General features: G+C 32.8%; 2 protein-coding genes across 4 annotated transcripts; both read left to right on the top strand.

Annotated features, from left to right (window-relative positions):
- The first annotated feature begins 989 nt into the window (after positions 1-989).
- LOC141461637 (uncharacterized) lies at positions 990-12,248 on the top strand. 3 transcript variants are annotated; one of them, XM_074142820.1, is made up of 5 exons: positions 990-1,126; positions 9,580-9,767; positions 10,473-10,676; positions 10,773-10,887; positions 12,111-12,248. In XM_074142820.1, the coding sequence occupies exons 1-4, from the start codon at positions 1,124-1,126 to the stop codon at positions 10,804-10,806; spliced, it is 429 nt and encodes a 142-aa protein (XP_073998921.1). In that variant the 5' UTR covers positions 990-1,123; the 3' UTR covers positions 10,807-10,887; positions 12,111-12,248. The 3 variants fall into 3 exon arrangements, with proteins under 3 accessions (XP_073998921.1, XP_073998924.1, XP_073998922.1); XM_074142823.1 differs by lacking the exon at positions 990-1,126 and adding an exon at positions 2,639-2,745; XM_074142821.1 differs by lacking the exon at positions 990-1,126 and adding an exon at positions 3,641-3,777.
- A 1,573-nt stretch (positions 12,249-13,821) lies between these two features.
- LOC141461639 (3'-5' ssDNA/RNA exonuclease TatD) lies at positions 13,822-19,326 on the top strand. Its single transcript, XM_074142825.1, has 6 exons — positions 13,822-14,103; positions 15,515-15,613; positions 15,960-16,120; positions 16,944-17,127; positions 17,954-18,116; positions 18,269-19,326. Exons 1-6 carry the CDS (start codon positions 13,965-13,967, stop codon positions 18,426-18,428), a joined length of 906 nt encoding a protein of 301 aa, XP_073998926.1. The 5' UTR covers positions 13,822-13,964; the 3' UTR covers positions 18,429-19,326.
- The last annotated feature ends 780 nt before the right edge of the window (positions 19,327-20,106 follow it).

A 20,106-nucleotide genomic window follows, 5' to 3' on the forward strand; every position in this document is an offset into this window, starting at 1 on the left:
CAAGGGTTGAGAACAACCACTAATCCAAACACAGGGGTGCCTCAAAAAAATTTCTCCTTCAAATGAACTGCAATTTAAATAACTTATGATTAAATTACACTTTTTGCTTAATGTTTTAATGGCTTTAATAGTATATAAAAGTTTATTTTAATATGATTTATGAACCCACAGTTTTGAGGATTAATTATATTGGGAACAGAAACTCACATCGACTCTAAAAAATAAAAAAAAAGAAGCTCAACTTCACATCTCCTCAAGGAACGAAGATTTTACAGAAAATGTTTCAATTGAGAGAGATAGCTTTACTGATACTGTTGATCAAATTATGAAATAAAAAAAAAAATAGTTAAATGAAACTCTCGAAGTACAAAGCAATAAATTTAATTAGTAAATTGTCATTTAATATTTTGTGTAAAGTGGGTGCTCACAATAAAGTATAGAACAAGTTTTACTTCTAAAACGAATCTATCTAAAGATATGATTTTACATAAATAATAATAATAATTCAAAAGAAAAAGAACAGATATGAATTGATAGCTAATTTTGAACGTAAAACTGAGCAGCGAGCACTCGGAATTGACTTCTACTTACACCAGATTGTACTTTTTCTATCTCTGTAAACTAGTATGAAGGTCAGGGTTGGATAGAATTTACAGAGTAGCCCTAATTTCGAAAATAGAAGGTAAAATACAAGGGTAAAACACGGAATTAACTAGCGGTGTCAAAAAAATAACAGAAAAAACTAAAAATATCTTATTCTAAAATGATGAACCCTTCAAAAGTTGCTTGATTAGTTGCAGTCGTAAACTAAATGTTAAAAATGTATAAAACTACCTCCTTTTTTTTAAAGTATAAAAATGATATCAAATAAATCTGAATTTTATTAAAGGTTTTTAAATGTTTTTAATCGTGCATTGTCGTCATATTTCGTTGAAGACCGGCCGGCAAGTTAATCAAGTCTGTAGAATGTGGAACCCTCAGTTAGATCATTAGGTGTTCAGCAGTGAAGTACGAACATGGGTTGGTGCTCAAAGGTCTTGAACAATATTTAACGCGCCTTTTTCAAAATATACTTAGGATTTTTTTTTTTCTTCTGGATAACGGAGATTAATCTTTACTGAAAATGGTAAGTTTTGTTTAATATCATCGTGTAATAACAATAAATGATCATCATATAGTAAAAATACATGATTATCGTATAGAAACAATACATGATCATCATATTGTAACAATATATGATCATCATATAGTAACAAAACATAATTTTTTTTTCCTATTTTTTCAATATAATACTTATACGCGAAACGTGATGTCTTCTACACCTTCCTCTGAAACTCCCCAAACATCATTGTCACAAAAATATTTTTAGATAATAGTGATTGACCTATATTTTTGTAGTTTGTTAAAGTAAGCTAGTTGAATTTATCTATCTGGAATAACTAAAAGCAGAAAACCAAAAATTGTCGTTAAGTATAATATCATTTCCTGCCCATTGATTTCCTGGACTCCTGCAATTGCGACAAAATATTTTTTAGATGTTCAAACTTTTAATATTTAACTGGTAAACTGGTTATAGTAAAATTTATAGATTTGTTTGTGAATAATACTTATAGTACACAGAAAATTAAAAAAAAAAAATCGATAAAATCTTCAAAAAATGAAAAAAGATTTTACTAATTCTGTAACTTCCGTTTGAGAAATTTTCGGAATTTTAGCATAATATTTAGAGCTTCTAACATGTTTTACATATACATATGTATGTACACATGTATGTTTATACATATGTAATAAGACTGCTCATTAATTTAAAAAAAATGCTTTAGAATGTAAATTAAAGTCCAATTCCTTAATCAAATATTACTGGAAAAATGTTCAAATAATGTACATATATCTACACATTTCATTAATATCCAATTTATGTACACATACGAGAAATATAACTAAAGTAATCCACAAAAATAGAAATTTCTATGTACAAGAAACATCTAATTCCAACTATTCTTACTATTATTTTAAAATACTTACTTTAAAAAAATGAAGTTGTGGTAATAAATGTAAGAAATAAATATGACATTAAATCTTGAAATAACTGATTAAATAAATTAAAAGAATAACTTGATATTTCTTGAAAAAGTTACAAGTTTAACGAATTCTTCTTTGGTATTGCTAAGTTTGTCAATGATAAAGGGATTTCTGAATGATTCACACATCTCTGAGCTGTTAATTTTCCGAAATTAGGACTATCACTTTTATTTAAAACATATTTTTCCTGAAAAATCCTGTTACTAGGGTTGTAGGGGAAGTAGGTGTATATTAGGCTCTGCCCATTTCAAAAATAGAGGTTGTCTACGAGCTCATTTTCCATTAAAAGTACATGTGCTAAGCTTTAGTGATTATACAAAATTTTATATAAAGAATCGTAGCAAGAAAAAGTGTTGATCTTCCGTTTTTAAAGTATTGTAAAGTGTTTTTTAGTTTTATAGAAATTATACTACATATATTGAAGATGTTTTTGTAGGTGTGTATGATAAGAACGCACCTCGTGTCTGGTCTGTTATTGTGTCCAATGTGTAATCACATAGATTACTCATATGACTGTGTGATTAATACATAGTTTCTGCCGTCTCCATTTCCCGTCGCAGTACACTAATAACATTGTTATTTACTACATAGTGATTGTATTGTGACAGAACACTATAGTTTGCTATAAATTTCTAACTCTGGGACTAGCAGATAGAACATTAGGTAACTGAAAATTTGTGTTTGTAATTTTAAATGGTTTAGTAAAATAGAGAAATGAAACCAATTAAATGAGGCGTTTTTAAATGTGATTAATAGATAAATATTCAGTGTTTGCAAAAAGCTTAAACTAGATGCAATTTGAGATACGAGTGAAATGACAACAGAACACTTTGACGCGGAACACGTCTCACACATAGCAAGATTATCCACACGTATTGCTGCGCAGTTAGCCTTGAACTCTCGAAGTAGCCCCTCAGGTGTGAGGTCTTTAAAGAGAGGGGTGAAGTTAAGGCTCTCATCTACTGTGCCGTTTCAGCGTATTGTTCTGTCACCTGTACAAAATTTATGAGGTTTAAATTGCAGAGTTGAAGATCTACGACAACCGTTTTGGACGGTTATTATAATTTTTTTTTCTCGACATTTCGTAACTGTTTAGCTATAGTGAGGTACCAATGGATTTCATTTGACCTTGGGCATAACGAATGATAAGCTTATCACTTAGGTTTGAAATGTTTTTTTTATTTAAGAAAAATAATGGTTCTGTAGGGTTATGGAGAAGCTGAACGCCAAGCTGTCTTCAATAGAAGCATTTGTTTGTAATATAAATGTACAATATTAAAGACAACTATAAATTTCGAGCAAATCCTGAACTACTGTATTTATTGAAACTCTGCAGACTTCTGGTATTATCTCTTACAATAACTAGCAACAAGACATCAGGTGTTTAATGAAAAATATTAGGGTTAAAAGAAAGAAAATTATTCAATATAACGAGAAAAGGTATTAATTAGGGTATTAAGTATTAATTGAAATTATTACGAGTAACAAAATACTCGTTCGTTTCTATTTATTATTTAAGAATAGTAAAGTTGCATGAGTTTAGATTTCAGTACAGTAAGGACAGCATTGTCAGCGAATTACATGCATGTAATTTGGTTGTCAGCAGTTAAGTTGTAGTTCGCTTATTTAGTAAGCTGATGTTAGTTTCTCAGCTACGCGCAGTTGTGCAATTGTTTTTCCTTGTCGTCATTTACGGTAAGTTTGCATTATTTTTAAGTGATAATCGCATGGCTACGTTATATAATATTCTGTATTCAACCTGCAATAAAATGCGAACTCTATCCGAGCAGACTCAAGTGAGAAAACTAAGCTTCTTATAACTGTCTTATTCTAAGAAAGGAGTTTCCTTTTCTCAAGAAATACTTAATGTTTTGAGATCCGTAAATTAAAAAAGAAAGAAAGTAGAGCTACCCAAGGTTTTAGTGAAATTCAGATAACCAGATGTAAAATAGTTATTATTTTTTTAAAATTTGAAATACATGCTTTTAAGACCCTCAGTTCGAAAAACAGCTTTCGTGTGTATGTGTAAGAAAAAGACAAAAAAAAAATGGGTGGTTGCGAGCTTGTGGTATGAATAGAATATCTCAAAAATTAAAAATTCTATAAAGCTCAAGCTTGGTAGGCGTTTTGGTAATGTTATCGCTTGAGATACCAATATTTTAATCGAAATCCATTTACCAGAGGTATGGCCTTTACTGATAACTAGATCATTTAAATATGTGTAGTTTGTACTATGTATAATATGTCAGTTTGTTAAATCATGCAGTACACATTAGTGGGATTAAGAAAATCCAATATTTTCTAAGCGATTGGAGTTATCATGTATTAAGTTCAGTTATATTGTTAGGCAGTCAATATGAAGTCCTAAATACATCATAAGACAGGAAGTCAATAAAAATGTGTTCAATAGTAAACGTGACACTGTACGATTGGTAAGTTGGTTGGAAGGTGGTTAACGTGTCATGATACGTACGTGTGTCTTCTATGTTAGAAGGCGTCCAAGAATCATCTCTCTTCTCGATTTGGGTCGGAAAGAGCTAGTTACATCCGTTGACATCGCTTTTAATTTCTCTTAACTTATTTTCAGTGATAGCGTCACATCTTTTGACTCCATTTTTCTTTGAATAAGAGCGATGTAGGCCGACAGAATAGTCTGATAGACGGCGTTAGCCACTTTTGTAAAACAGATTTAGTAGGTTTACTATTATTTCTTAAATAAAAGTTTATTGTTATTATTTCTAGACCGACAGAATATCTCCAGTGATTTACTCAGATTTGCTAGACCATTTTTTTTATTTATTTTAATCTATTATCTATTAGCCTTCCAGGCAATGTTGTCTAAATATTACAATTCGCAAAATCTGGTCTAAATCGCTATAAAATGATAAAAACCCTGTCTAAACTGTTCGCCACATATTAGTGTTTTCAACCTGATCTAGGGATGTTGCCAAATTTTATTAAAACTTTACGTAATTTCATCAACCATTTCTTTTGCTCTAATCATAAGGGCACTTCGAAGGTAGTGACGCTCTTTCAGATCAATAGATAGTCCTTTATAAAAAGGGTGGGCATTGTAGTCTCTAATTTATTCCAAAAATATTTTTCTTAAAATACTAGTTGTACCCTGATTTGCTGAATTTCTTTTTAAATGTAATTGTTTGCTTCTAACAAAAGTACACCACGCACTTTCACTATACTATAGTAACACGATACCCTTACGCTATATGCACGTAAATATACACACTAAGGCACATACACTACCTCGCAAGGGCTACGTACCCTTGGAGATTGCTTCGGCAAAGAGAGTAAACCCTTTAAATCGAAGGTCTTCTATTGTAAAGGTGTAATTTTAATTTTGTATTATTTTTTCTTTAATTTATCTATTTAAAAAAGTAAAGTAATTGCCTATTTTTTCAGGCGAGCTTTACGTCCAACTACCGATTACCGAGCAAACATACTTTACTGTAAATTTCTGTTATTAACCATTAAATAAAATGCAAGGCCTAGACCAGGAATCGAACCCAGCACCACAATGCATATTAGCTTTGCAAGTCTCGCCTCTATTGTGGTGCCTTATTTTAAAACTATACATTCATACATTTTCAAGATTTTGGAACTGTACTCCATTTTATAGGATCGGGCGTGTCCCAGAAGGGTATAAATAAATAAACGGTAAGTGGGATGGAATTCCAGTCTAGAGAATAGTCTGCACACTGTAATAAAGTAGAAAATTAGTCGATTAGTAATTGTCACTTTCGTGATAAAGTGATATATAACACAGGTTATTTGGTTATTTTCACAGGTTGTTATGCATATTTAATACTTCTGATCACTAATATTTTATTTATTTATTCTGAATCTTTTCATAACAGCTAATTATTACGCAGATATGCAAGCAGTTTAATAAACCTGAATGAAAGTGATAGATTAGTGAAAGTTAATTTGTATAAACTAAAATATTTAAAGTAAACCTAATCAATCATCTTACAGAGACCGATATTCTCGCTGTTATACGGGCATTTACGTTACTTCATCTCTCAATAACAGGAAAAAAAAACTCTTCAACGTTTTTATTTTTTAACGTAATTTCTAGAAATACGGGCTGTGTGCATTCAATTATGCTCGTTAGAGATCCGTTAGAATTAAGTGAATTCTATAAGATAAGAGAAAATTTAGGTGCCCCCTAATGGTACCGATTTTAACTTTTTGAAATATTTGTATCGTTGAATCGTACGTTTATAGTACAATCGAGAATCCCAAACATACCAAAGTTTCCATATTGAATGGATTACAATTGCAGAAGGGTTGTGAATAGTCACAGCTTAGAATAGTCTAAGCAACATAATGCACCCTACATTGTCCTGAACATTTGTTGAGGGGTCACAATAGGGTTGGAAGAGGAACCTGTACGTCAATATTTTACGATCTACGTTCATACTTACTTCATTTAATATTAGATTCACAGGGAATTTTATATTTCTCTTTTTACGTTATACGAGGAAGTATTGCATTCGAATGATTATGTTTCAATCGGAAATTCATATTTCCAAAGTGAGTCAACTGTGTTCTGTCTGTGTATAGGATATTTGGAAACCACGCACCGCCATTTTGACGTATTGCCTTGTTTTTGTAAACTAATGTCGCTTTCCTTCAAATACCAAGCACACGGAAAGACCTATCAGTGAAAGATTCAATTCGATTTTCGATAGACAGATTAATCGTAAATAGAATTTGAAAAAGTAGACTACATTTACTGTGCTTCTGAACAGTTTTGATTTCTGTGTAATTCTGAAGAATATTTTGGGATGAGTATAAGAAAATTAAAGCGAGTAGCCGATACGTTTTATTAACGCAAATCCACCATATGTTACTGTAAGATGTTCCGGGCCGGCGAATTTTTCGGTGAACTTATGTGGGTCTGTTCATCATGCTTGAACTGTGAGCAACATCGTTACCAAGACAGAGGGGAGGGTCTGCCCCCGTTGGGGAAGTTGCCAGGTGACAGTTCTCCCTGTAGCGCTACTACCTTTACCCTACATTATCCGGCAGATGTTCGTTCCCAATCTCGGACACCCCTTGTACATCTGCTCCCTATACAACAGCTCCCATATCACACTTGCAGGCCTTCACGCATGGCACGTGCGATATGTTGGAGTATCTTTCATTGCCTGCCTGTTATAGCACTTTTATTACAAATATTGTTATAATTATGTTTTTCTTCTTTCTGTACTCATTAAACATTGCCCTTTTACTCCTACACATTTTATATAACATTTTATCTCAGGACAATTGATTTTTACAGTGCAATGTACCGAATTACCACCTATATAAGTAAAAGTAACAAAAATCTGTTGTGAACAGACACGAATTTTTCCAGAAACTTACAATTTGTTGGTCTCAGATGGGCTTAAAACGAATGTATACGTTGAATAATCGATATAAAAAATTTTACAGAATTTTAATCATTTATTGCAGAAAGAGAAAGTAAAAATTAAAGTAATCGCACATTTGTTTTTCTAATTTTAATGTCCAACTATAAAATTGTATGTCGAGGGTGTTATTTAAAGCACATCTTTAGTATTAAACATTTGTTCTACAAAAAATTAAAATGTAACTAACACGGGACTCTAGCTGGATTTTAATACTGTTGCCGCGGCTAATGCTGTTGGTTCGACAGGAATCCGTTAACCGCAAGTGCGACTTTACTGTTACGATTTTCAGTTACTTGCGAGTTACTCGATAACTGCTTCATGAATAAACTACGTACACTATTTACCCACTTTTAAAATAATAAGTTTTCTGGGGATTGTCTGGCAAATTATTGTTTTACACTTCTCTCTAAGTACTTCTTAAGAAAAATTTACCACATCATATCAATGAAATATAGAAAACATGAACTAGAAATCATATTTTGATAAAAAGTGGGTTACCGGAAAAAGTACTTTACTAAATAGATGCTTGAGTCTACGAGGGTCGTTTGAAAAGTCCGTGCATAGTCAGAGTGATAGCACCACTGGCGCGTATCGAGGTTATGTTTAGTTAGTAGCATCTCTAGGAAGAACATACACCAAGTTTCAGCCAGATCGGTCTATTTCTTTGTGTTTGGCATTCGTTTGAATCGAGGAAGTCGAGTGATTTTCAAAAAAAGGATGAAAAAGAATTTCGTGTGTTGATTAAACACTACTTTATGAAAGGCAAAACGCCTCTGGAGACTAAAGAGAAGCTTGATAAACATTATGGTGACTCTGCACCTTCGATTAGAACAGTTTATAAGTGGTTTCAAAATTTTCGGAGTGGCCATATGGGCACAAGTGACGCTGAACGTTCTGGACGCCCTGTTGAGGTTACTACTCCAGAAATCATTGATAAAATCCATGATATGGTGATGGATGACAGAATAGTGAAGGTGCGTGAGATTGCTAGTGCTGTGGGCATCTCGAATGAACGGGTACATAATATTTTGCATCAACATTTGGACATGACAAAGCTATCCGCAAGATGGGTGCCGCGATTGCTCACGCTTGACCTAAAACGAAATCGTGTGAAGTGTTGCAAGGACGGTTTGCAGCTGTTCCAGAAGAATCCGCAGGACTTTAAGCGTCGTTTCGTCACTGTGGATGAAACATGGATACATCACTACACTCCTGAGGCCAAAGAACAATCTAAAGAATGGGTTACCAAGGGGGAATCTGCGCCAAAAAAGGCGAAGACCGTTCCTTCGGCCGGAAAGATTATGGCGACTGTCTTTTGGGATTCGCAAGGAATAATCCTCATCGACTATCTGGAAAAGGGTAAAACTATTACAGGTGCATATTATTCATCGTTATTGGACCGTTTGAAAACCGAGCTGCAAGAAAAACGCCCACAATTGGCCCACAAAAAAGTCCTTTTCCATCACGACAACGCACCAGCTCACACCTCAGCAGTTGTGGTCGCAAAATTAATGGAAATAGGGTTCCAACTCGTTTCACATCCCCCCTATTCTCCAGACTTGGCTCCCTCGGACTACTATTTGTTCCCCAATATGAAGAAATGGCTGGCGGGAAAAAGATTTTATTCAAACGAGGAGGTGATTGCAGAAACGAATGGCTATTTTTCAGACTTGGACAAATCCTATTATTCGGAAGGGATCAACAAACTAGAGCAGCGTTGGACGAAGTGTATAAGCCTAAAAGGAGACTATGTTGAAAAATAAAAAAGGTTTACCCCAAAAAATTAAGTAGTTTTTATTTTTGCACGGACTTTTCAAACGACCCTCGTATAAGATTTACTTTACCCAGTGGTACTTAAGGTTTTGATCAAAATCTATACATTTTGTTTTTGAATTTATTGAATGAGTGCAGACTTTTCTGATGTTTTCAAATCAGAAACTTCTGGCAAGTAAGTCCATCGAACGGGCTAGCTAGCACCCAACTAATTTCTTTTCATAGAATTTGTACATTCTTTGAGATATTTATTACTATTTATTATATATTTTTATTTTATTGTATTTTACAGGTTTTTACTAATCGACGCCACAGTGCTCTAGTGAGCTCCTTGTCCATCCATAGTTTCGATCTCATGGACAAAACGAAAGAATTTAAAAAAAATTTGGAATCATCTTTAGAAGATTTACCATCACCTCAGCACTTCTCTACTCCCAAGTCTAAGACCGCATCTAAGTCATTATCGTATAGCATGATTAGGTAAGTACATTAAGTATGAATAAGAGATTTTCAATTTTTAGAAATTAAAATGTTCGGATGTCTTGCGTTTATTTGCTAATTACTAATTTACATTAATGCATTTTTAAAAAAGTAGGTATTAGTGTATAGCTCGCAGCTTATATTTGAAACTATCGTCCATTCCAGTTCCTAGCTTCGATCTATAATGCCCTTTACCATGCGGGTTTTGCCTTTTCATATCGTGCAAATAACTGTTTTTGCTGCAGCATCTCTAGTACGATTCCTTAAATTCCAGAGTGTCTTGAGTGTCTTTGTCAAATTGTATTTTTGGGTGTTTAAATACTGCAGGTGTACATACTAAGTGTACTAACGATACTAACTTGCTAACGGAATGTTGCAACATAACCATGAATTCCTCAACGCAATTAGTAAAACGTAAAATTTCTTAAAATAAATACTACTTCACGCCTAATTTATAACTCCAGCTCCATATTGTGACAGTGGCATCACAACCTTGTTTGCTTTTTTTATTCGTTCTTGTAAATAATTTAATTATTTTCGATTTCGGCGTACTAAGAAATATGGTTTTTATTCTATATCAGAGGTTTTGGTTTTGGAAAAAAAAAAAAAAAATCAGAACTGGTTGCGTTATTTAAAGAGTCAGCCGGCTGTTGATGCTTGCAAGGAGTGTTCATAGTATTGCTAAATAATTTCTCTGTTTTCTAGACTGAGGACCGCTTCTCTATGTACATGGCTGGCAGAGATACGAACATCTTGTGCTACAGAATCTATGTCAACCTTACAGAATAAATCAATTAAAACTAAATCTGGGGAACAGAATAAGACTGTGATTAGTTATAATACGAAAGAAATAACTTCAAATCTCAACACTAAGTGTACAATATCTGAAGAATTACAGAAAGTTTTAAGGTAATTTAATATTAATTATTAAAAATTTTACATTCTAATTAAAAATATTTTTGTAGGATTTTAGTCAAGATTTTTAATCTTGCAAGTTTGTTACAGCTTACTAAGTGAAGGCAACGAAGCGACTTGGTGAATAGGTTTAACTGAAAACGAAAAAAACGTCTCGGTTTGGAAAATATTATAATACAAGAGAAGGGCAAAGTTTCTTCTTAAGGTATTACGGCATACTTTTTTTAAGACTCCAAATCAATTCTAAGTATGGGACTGAGTTCGAGACCTTTTACGAGACACCACCAATATATCTTAGAGAGCATAGCAGGAATTGTAGTTGGGTAAACAGTGCTGGCTAATATTGTCGATTTTATCTACCACACATCGCATGCTTTATTTAATTCTGACCGGTTTCAACAAAACTTTTGACGTAATTAAATATCCAGTTCCCCTTATGGTGCAGAAGAAAAATTCACTGATTGCTCTATCAACAAAAGTAGCCAATCTTCGACCAACGAGCAGCGTGTAGCCCGCCTTGAATAACTTTATGACCAAAGATATTCATCAAAAATTTACTAAACTTGTTTATTTTTCCTACGTTTTACAGTTTTGGAGTTTCAAATTTCCGTCATATTTCAAATTGCTGTATCTCCTGTCCTATCGGTAATATCTCAGCGAAATGTTGTAATATTACAGTACTCCTTCAGCTCTACAATTGAGTAAAACACCAGCTTTCTATCTGTATTTATCAGTTAAGGTAATAAAAATTGGAAGTTTTACATTTCCTTCATATTTCGAATTGCTGTATCTCCTGTCTTATTGCTGTAATCTTCGCCGAAATATGGGCAATTATAAAACTCGTTTATCTCTACAATTGTGCGTAATTTCAGCTTTCAAGCTGTCTTTTTGTAGGAAATACAAGGTGCTAGTGTAATATTTGAAAAAATGAATTTTTATAGTACTCTTTTACCTCTAAATCGGATGTGCTATTATACAGAAGGGATTTTTCGCAGTTTTGAAATTTGCTCGAAAATTCCTGCAATGATTTTTGCACTGTGTGAGAGCAGTGTGGAGAAGCTTACATGAGTATAATGTAGAATCTGTTCCTACATTTATTGCTTTTGGGATACAATTCTCTATTGCAGGCAATATTTAGCCTAAAATTTGTAAAGGAGGGTTTAAATGTGTTGCTATAATTGCGAGAAATCTGACAACTACAAACAGTACATTCTGGATAGAGTTTTTTTTTATTGTTTCTGAGTATTTATCGAAAAGTTTCGTTCGATTTTCTCTAAATGCCCCAAAATGTGATCAGTAACATTCCCTTTAAAATGCATCATTTTGGTGTAGTGTTAGTTTTACATTCTGGATTTTGTTTGTAAAATTTATGTATGAAGTAAATTCGTGAGATTGTTCACACCAGGATTTCTTTTTGTTTTCTTTCAGGACATTTGTGTATAATACAAGGACTTCGTCCCCAGAGTATAAAATTCTTTCTTGGAGGAGAACTTTTTATTATTTAATTTCATTTTATGTTAGTGAACTTATTTTGTTGTCTCATAAAACAAAAAAAATGCATATTTTTCCAAATATCTTTGAGTGATTTTGTAAATACCAATGTTTTAGTGCCATTTGTCTAAGTAGAATATGTTACCTGTAAAGAATTTATTTATGTACATATATTGTTGATAATTAACATTATAGATTGACTGATCTAATTTAAATTATGTGCTCTTTCAATTGACAATAATTTATTAAATTAAAATGTATATTTAAATAGAAAAATCATTGTTTTAATTTTCGTACTTACATAATTTTATTATCTATTGCATTAACTCCTCCTGCGTAAGTGGTTTTTTATTCATATTATTATCTTAAATTATTAGAAATATTTTACAAAGTTCTTGTTTATATAGCCGAGAAGCATAAGATATCTAAAATTTGTTCCCGTAAAAAAAAAAAGTTGGGATGTTCTAAGAAGGATATGGATATATTCAATCGCCCAGGCTTTATAGAAAAATACCAGGAATTGAGGTGAACCCTCAGAATGGGTTAACCACTCCTTAGCGCTACAAACCTCTCCCGATCCCCCAAGGAAACCTATCCAGCTGTAGCATCTGCAAACCACCTTTCTGAAAGGCTTTCTGGAGAGACTCCAGAAAGGTAAGGCGCAGGTAGAGTGGAATGATTACTCCCAAAGTTCCAACACCTATCCTATCCCCTCTCAGTAAGGGTAACAGATATATGCTGACACTGGTCACACTCATTTCTTAAAGACGTAAAGTAAGTTTTTAGTGTCCACTAATATAAATGGGAGACATCGCTTAAAAGAGAGTAAAACCGTGGATAGCTCTGCTAAAGAGGACTGCCATATCAGTGGAAAATATTTCATAATTCTACTATCGACGGATGCGAAAAATCTTCCAAAGCACATGTATTGAATGTGTTGTAATTGGGATATAATATTCAGGTAAAGGAACCTTTTACAAGGTTAAAGCGCATAAGGCTGGAAAAAACACCATACTTTAACTTGTTTGTAAACAAGCATACGGTGGTTAAGCAGATTGAAATTCAATCATGATTATGTGACGTTTATTTAGACAAACTAAATAAAGTAGCTGTCCGTAATGTGATAAATACCAACAGCCTTACAAAATCAATCGTACACAGTAACAATAAAATATTCAAAATCTCAACATGGTACTGGTTTATTTATTTAACAGCAAATTTCTTGCAAGTTCTACTTCAATTTAAAAAAAAAACTTAGAATTTTGTAACTAATATGATTTACTTCGATATTACTCTGATTTATTATAATTAAGTTATTTTTATTCAATTAAACTTGAGCCAGAACTCTAAAGTTACAAAATTGCATTAGGTCATATCGGATTTCTTTGGGAACAAAGTTGCTTCTCCCCCCCACAGTAAAAATGATCCGCAACAATTTTGAAGAAAATCAAAACTAAAAAGTATTTTCAGCTATTACACAAAGTAGTTTATTTATTGAAAAATACAATATAAAGAAACTTCATATAAAATTTAATAGTAAAATGTTTAACTTGGCTCCACTGTTAAAATCTACTTATACATATCCCTGTCATATGTTATTTTATCTATTAGGTTATGATTCATTAGGTTAATTAGTTTGTATTAGTTCTTTTATTTTCTATTTAAGTTTGTGTTTTTATTTATTTATTTATTTTTATTTCTTGTTTATTATTATTTTTTCTTTGTTAGTCATTATTTTAAGTTTACGAATCTGTTATTCCTATTTATATTTATTTTTTAATAAACAAAATAATGGCCAAAAGCGATACAAGCATCAATCAAATGAATAAATTATTCGAAAATTATATATTAGTTGATGTAGGTGCTAATTTAACGAATCGAAAATATTTACGAGATTTAGAACCAGTAATTTCAAGGGCTAAGGATGCTGGTGAGTAGAACAATTAGCTGATTTTTTATTTATTTCTCTAAAAAGATTGAGGAATGAAATGATATAGGCATTTTCCAGTTTTACATAGTTGTATTTTTCTATACAACTTCAATTGCTAATGTCTAAAGGTATCCGTTATTTTTTCATGGTGATTGTTTTCTCCAGCACTGTTATTGCTTGACACTATCATTTCTTCCTTCACAACTGTTAGTGAAGATAAAGATGACTCGTGGGCCCTTTTTGCTGAGTTGTGTCCAGTCGTATCTCTTTCAGTAACACTGGGGATGTTAGTATCACCCCATCAGACAGGGTACACATATAAAATGTACATTCGCATGCTTAAATACAATGCAATTTAAAAACTAAAGTATCGGTGGGCGATTATAATAATGTGAGTTTGTATACCGTTATTTAGTTTAATTTTTACAGTTCCTGAATTTTTGTAAAATAAAAATGTCGCTCATTGTGAGTGTTAAGTAGGTCATCATTCTGCCAGCAGTTCGATCTTTCGGACCATGAGGATGCAACGGGGGGAACAAATGTTAGATAGGTTTGGTCTTTAGGGTGAGTGGAAAAAAAGCTAAATGCCATTGAGTTTTTTAATTTTTTCTTTAGTCTGTCAAGAGAGTATGCCCTTTATCTTGTGGAATAAAACTTGTTTTTAATATATTGCAGTAGTATGACGCTAATATTTATAGGGCAAATGATATCTAGCTGTTGCTATTTAATTATAGGCATTCATGGAAAGTCCATTGGGGAACTTCATAGTTTAAGAGAAAGCTCAACATACACTTCTCAGATTTCCCTTTTTCATTAACCGTCACGGTTTTTTGACTGCCTGGCTTTTCCGTCCCAGGTTTTGCTGGTGTATTCACTTTAGGTAACGTGTAGCAGCGCATATCAAATGGACTTTTTAAGAGAACTAAATATATCTCCTGATGATCTTTTGTATAAAAGCTCATGCCTCATTATCCTGTATCACCTTTTTCTTCTTTAGACACTGCTAATTTTGCAGCAAGTGCGCAGTGCTTGTAATGGATTTGACTCGATAGGTTCCCTTGAAGCCTGCCTGAATCATATTTTCTTCTTACAAACATTTTTCAACCAACGCCGAGCAGTGTGCTAATAATTATTTTCCCATTAGCCACTAACATTTCACATGAATATTGACAATTTCATTGCGGTAGCTTCAACAGACGAATAGCGTTTTTTAATGGTAACTTAAAATTACTGAAATATTTTAAGATGATTTTCCATAAACATACTCTTAATTGAGTTGAATATTCGGAGAGAAGTTAATATTCAATACAAAAATTGTTGGACAGCATGGACCTTGTTGGTAGTTAAGAACGATAATTTTTTGTTATTCAACTTGTACGATTACTTAAATCAAACATGTTTCTCTGTCTAGGTGTTCAGAAAATAATCGTATCTAGTTCTTCGTTGAAGAGTAGCAGAGAAGCGCTTAGACTAAGCAGAATTTATCCTGGCACTTTGTACGCATCTGCAGGTTAGTATAAATATTTCGTTGAAAGCCTGTTATTATATACATCATTCCACATTTTCGTTTCTTCTTAGCTCCAAAATAGTACAATTTGAAATTGTTTTGATTATTTATTGCTTGGTATTGAAAATACTACAATGCCGTATAAACTACAGTTGAGAAATAATGATCAAATCCAAATTAAGTTTAGAAGAAAAACGTTTGTGTTAGATTCTACTGTTATACGCGCACGAAATGCAACAATATACATGTGTCGAATGAGTATACCAAATTTAAAGAACATGGAGAAAATTTTTCGATTTTGAAGAACAAAAACTATCGAAAGTTGCATTGAACTATTTTTTTTTTTTAGGAGTACATCCACATGAAGCTAAATCTTGGGTTGACGATTCTCTGGCTACATTGAGAGACATAGCTAGCAACTGTGAGTGCGTAGCTATTGGTGCTTGTGGGCTGGATTATAATAAGAATTTCAGTCCACCTGATATACAAAGATTGGTTTTCAGGCAACAGGTTTGTTAGTTCAGTTTTTAATATTAAAAATAGTATTATAAAGACATTTGATTTTTAGAACGTAATTTTACTCGCTATAGTTTTTGATTTTACAATTAAAGTGATGAAGCCATAGTCGTGTAAAACATTTTAAAAATATCACTTTTCTGTTTGTTAATTGCAGATACATATAAATGAGGTTGTGTAATTATAATTATTTTAACGTTAAGTTATAAGTTTTATATTATATAATACATATGTAGAATAGAAATCTGTGGTACAAATAAATATTTATATTATTTGAATTTGGTGCACACATCGTTTTGACGGTGATGTCGATAAGGCGACTGTCGTTTAGTTATCAGTGTGTAGCAGTAATTAAGAGAGAGTAATGGCGAAAAAGGGCAGAATTTTTCTTAAAGGTGTCTTCAGTTGTTTCTTTGTTAGTATAAAAGGTGTTAAGGTGTTAAAGAAGGAGGTGATTAAATAAGGAAATATATTGTCATTTAAAGGTGTTTAGGATTAAAGAATATTGACAATTTCAGTCATTATTTATTGCAAATGTTTTTTTTACTAAATGGTCTCTCAGTTTGAAGTTCGGTACGCTCATTAAAAGTATGTAGGCCCATCTTTTGTTTGTATTTTTTTCAGTGATACTTATTTTTAGGTGGGTTCAGAGAGAACTAAACCCTCAGTTTTCCTCAAAGTATTTTTTTTATTTTTATTTTGGCTAATCTGTACACCTAATCTTATAATATTGAAACCAAGGAACATTTAGTTTTGTGAGGGTTCACTCTTATGTTTTTTCACATTGTATTCTTATTTACGTTTTCTTTCTTTTAAGGTGGAGCTAGCATGTGAACTTCGCAAACCACTCTGCATACATGAGCGTGATGCACATGAAGATCTGATTTCTATTCTGGAAGAGTATAAAGCTTCACTTCCTCCACTGATCTTATACTCGTACACAGGTTCTTCGGTGAACGCTGTGAATTACTTACAACTTGGTGGCTATTTAGCTATTACAGGTATCTGCTATATAAAGTATTTTATGATTTTTGGATTTTTTATACAATTTTTTTGTATACAAATATATTTTTACAATGCTGTTTTTTCGTTTGATATTTTTAGTAAAGGCTTTCTTGATACAGCCTGCGACTTACATATTAACACAATAAGAATAACATAATTTGTGCTCACGCACAAATTACACCATTATTTCATTATTCATTAAAGATTTATCTACTGTTCTTTCCGAGGGGTTACAAATAAACATTCAAGAACATATTCTGTTGGAATTGATATTGATAGATGCTACTTTATATCCCAGATCCGTGAATTTAGTTAGAATAGGTAACAGTTTAATGGCTATTGAATTTTCAGCGGTTGAACTTTATAGGATTCTTGCAAAGCGACAAATTGAAGGCACCGAAGAGAGTTTTTGACTCAATATACCTAATAACTATTACTGATCTGTATAAACTTGAGAATTTAGTGATAGTTCAAAGTTTAATGAGTAATATGAAGATAAATTTGTTGATAGATTGTTATGAATGAAACTTAAGAAGCAATGTGATATAGAAATCCTTAGAAATATGTAAGTAGTAAATCCTAGATTTGGACCCATCACTGCAAGGTTAAATAATACAGGAAAAAGTAAAATAAAAGGTTGTTAAAAGTACTTAAATATAGATAATAAATAGAAAATAATACTCCAAAAGATTAAGTGAAGAACCGGACGGAAATGTAGAACAATATTCTAGACTACAGTAGCTTGGAGGCCTAAGGATGTTGAAAATATTCCTGCCTACAAATAATGTCGTATGTGTTCAAAATTTATTGTTTTCTGTACAGGATTTTTGACTAAAGATAACTCTGAGAATGGATTGAGAGCACTGTTGGAGTCAGGAAACATACAGTTGGACCGACTTCTTGTACAGACTGATTCACCATTCATGTACCCGAATGCAAGAGCTGCAAAACTTCCTGATCATGTTAAGAATGCTCTAACTGAAAGGTTACTATTTTTGAAATGAAGTGCATGTTTTGTTTGAGTCGTTCTGTAGTATAATAATCACAACATATAAAAGAATATGTTGAATGAGCGTAGGATGAATTGGTTAACGTTGAATGAATCCTTCATTTATATGCAACTTTTATTTGTTTTAGGTCGCTATCATTTCTTCAAAGATATTGCACCTTCCAAAGAAACGAGCCTTGTTCTTTGCCAGTAATTGTTGAGATAGTCGCTGCACTTCTTGGCAAGAGCCCTGAAGATATCGCCCTAGCAACTTCATTTAATGCTTTAAAAGTGTTTGGTTTGTCTTAAAAAAAGTCAGTCCCATTGCTTTATAATGACTATTTGTCTATTCTGATGTTAGCTGCTCTCTTTCAATCATTGAAAATTTTCAAAATCAGTATTGTTAGTTATGTTACATGTTATGACTATGGACATGCGGCTGCATATTTCCATTCACCTGAGATTTAATTGTAATTTTGACTCGAAGAAAACACGAACTTATTTAGTCTAATCTAATCTGTAAAATTTAAGTTATTCAAACAATGTAACTGCTATCATTCTGCAGTTACCCATGACAATAGTCATTCGAATGGCTGCACACGACCTTTTGCAGTAATTCTGTAGTAAACTTATTCTTACTTATTGTACATATTTGGGGAGGGCACGGCACATGTCATCCAAAGCTCCGACGGGCCCATCTAGCTACTATTAAAAATATCAACAAAAAGGTTGTAGGATACGTTTCAATAATACATCTCAAATCCGCAGCAATTTGAGCGAACGACTCAATAACCTTATTGCGAAACAACTAAGCTCGTCCGTGTTCTATTTGTTAGATAATTAAATTTAATTCGAGTCTCAGAGCCCAGGTTTCTATCAACCATTTCCTTCGATTTACTATGTTTAGATGTCTACACTGAAGAGATATCCTGCTTTGCTAAAAAAAGAAAGTACTAAACGAACCCTTACGAGCTAGACGATCACATTGTTACCAGTTCTCGGCGGAATGTCTAAACGTCTACATACCAATGTTAAAAGTAACTTGGTAGAGACCATCTCGTAGCTTGGTGGTTTTGGTCTTCCTTTAACATTTAATTTGAACCTATTTCTGTTTCAACCTTTTTTTTTCTTTTTTCTAAATTCGTCTTAATGGATAATCGCTAGGAACAGAGTTATGACTTCTTTAAATGTCTGGGAAGCCTTTAAACACCTCATAATATAACAATTATAACATGGAATCCCTGAATTGACTTGGAAATAAATAAAGCGATAGATGTTTGTCGCTTTTAGGGAGTTTTTAGTACGCGCAACAATTATGCGTGCAATATCCTCACAGTGCATGGGTATGGTACCCAGGAATAATTGTATTTCTATGGAGATGGGTGTTGTAACTGAAATAATAGGCGTTTGCCCAAAAGTTCCAGAAAACATCCTTAATATACCGACTGATACAATTACTGAAGTGATTATATTGCCCAAAACCTGTTTGAAGGAGCTAACAACAAGCTCTACGGTTAAAAATATTTTATCTGACTCCTCTTTACTCACCTTAATGTTTCCCATGAAATCTATGCCGTGACTTTCCACGTTTCTAGTCATTTTATGGAAAACATTCTAGTCAGCCTCTCTTGACAAATTTGCATTGATAGATCGATACTTTTTAAATCACTCTTGAGTAATCTTTAAAATCAATTAGTATACCTAATAAGTGGGGAATAGTTCTGAATAACTGTAAAGCTGGATTGGAAATTCCGGAGGAAATGTGTTCTTAAAGTTCTTAGATTTTTCTCTTTCTAGCAAGTTTCACAGACCACTGTCCTTCAAAAATCAGAATAATAAGAGAAAACTGCTTGGGGTTCGGCAGTGCACTGATAAGGCTCTAATGTCCGTAAAGGATCTATGTAGTATCATTTTTTATTTCAGCTTAACTTACCTCTATTACTATTTTCCCAAAAAATGCTAGGATGTGTAATGTTTTTTGGGGATA

This window comes from Rhodnius prolixus, unplaced genomic scaffold, assembly GCF_049639745.1.
Source record: "Rhodnius prolixus isolate KJV_2025 unplaced genomic scaffold, Rpr scaffold_12, whole genome shotgun sequence".
Taxonomy (NCBI): domain Eukaryota; kingdom Metazoa; phylum Arthropoda; class Insecta; order Hemiptera; family Reduviidae; genus Rhodnius; species Rhodnius prolixus.

Bases quoted from the DNA above. Each gene is read 5' to 3' on its own strand.
- LOC141461637 (XM_074142820.1), top strand. The intron at 9,768-10,472 runs GTAAGTACATTA...TCTGTTTTCTAG, and splicing joins TTATCGTATAGCATGATTAG to ACTGAGGACCGCTTCTCTAT. The intron at 10,677-10,772 runs GTAATTTAATAT...AGTTTGTTACAG, and splicing joins GAATTACAGAAAGTTTTAAG to CTTACTAAGTGAAGGCAACG.
- LOC141461639 (XM_074142825.1), top strand. From the start codon at position 13,965: ATGGCCAAAAGCGATACAAGCATCAATCAAATGAATAAATTATTCGAA. The intron at 15,614-15,959 runs GTTAGTATAAAT...TTTTTTTTTTAG, and splicing joins CACTTTGTACGCATCTGCAG to GAGTACATCCACATGAAGCT. The intron at 16,121-16,943 runs GTTTGTTAGTTC...CTTTCTTTTAAG, and splicing joins GATTGGTTTTCAGGCAACAG to GTGGAGCTAGCATGTGAACT.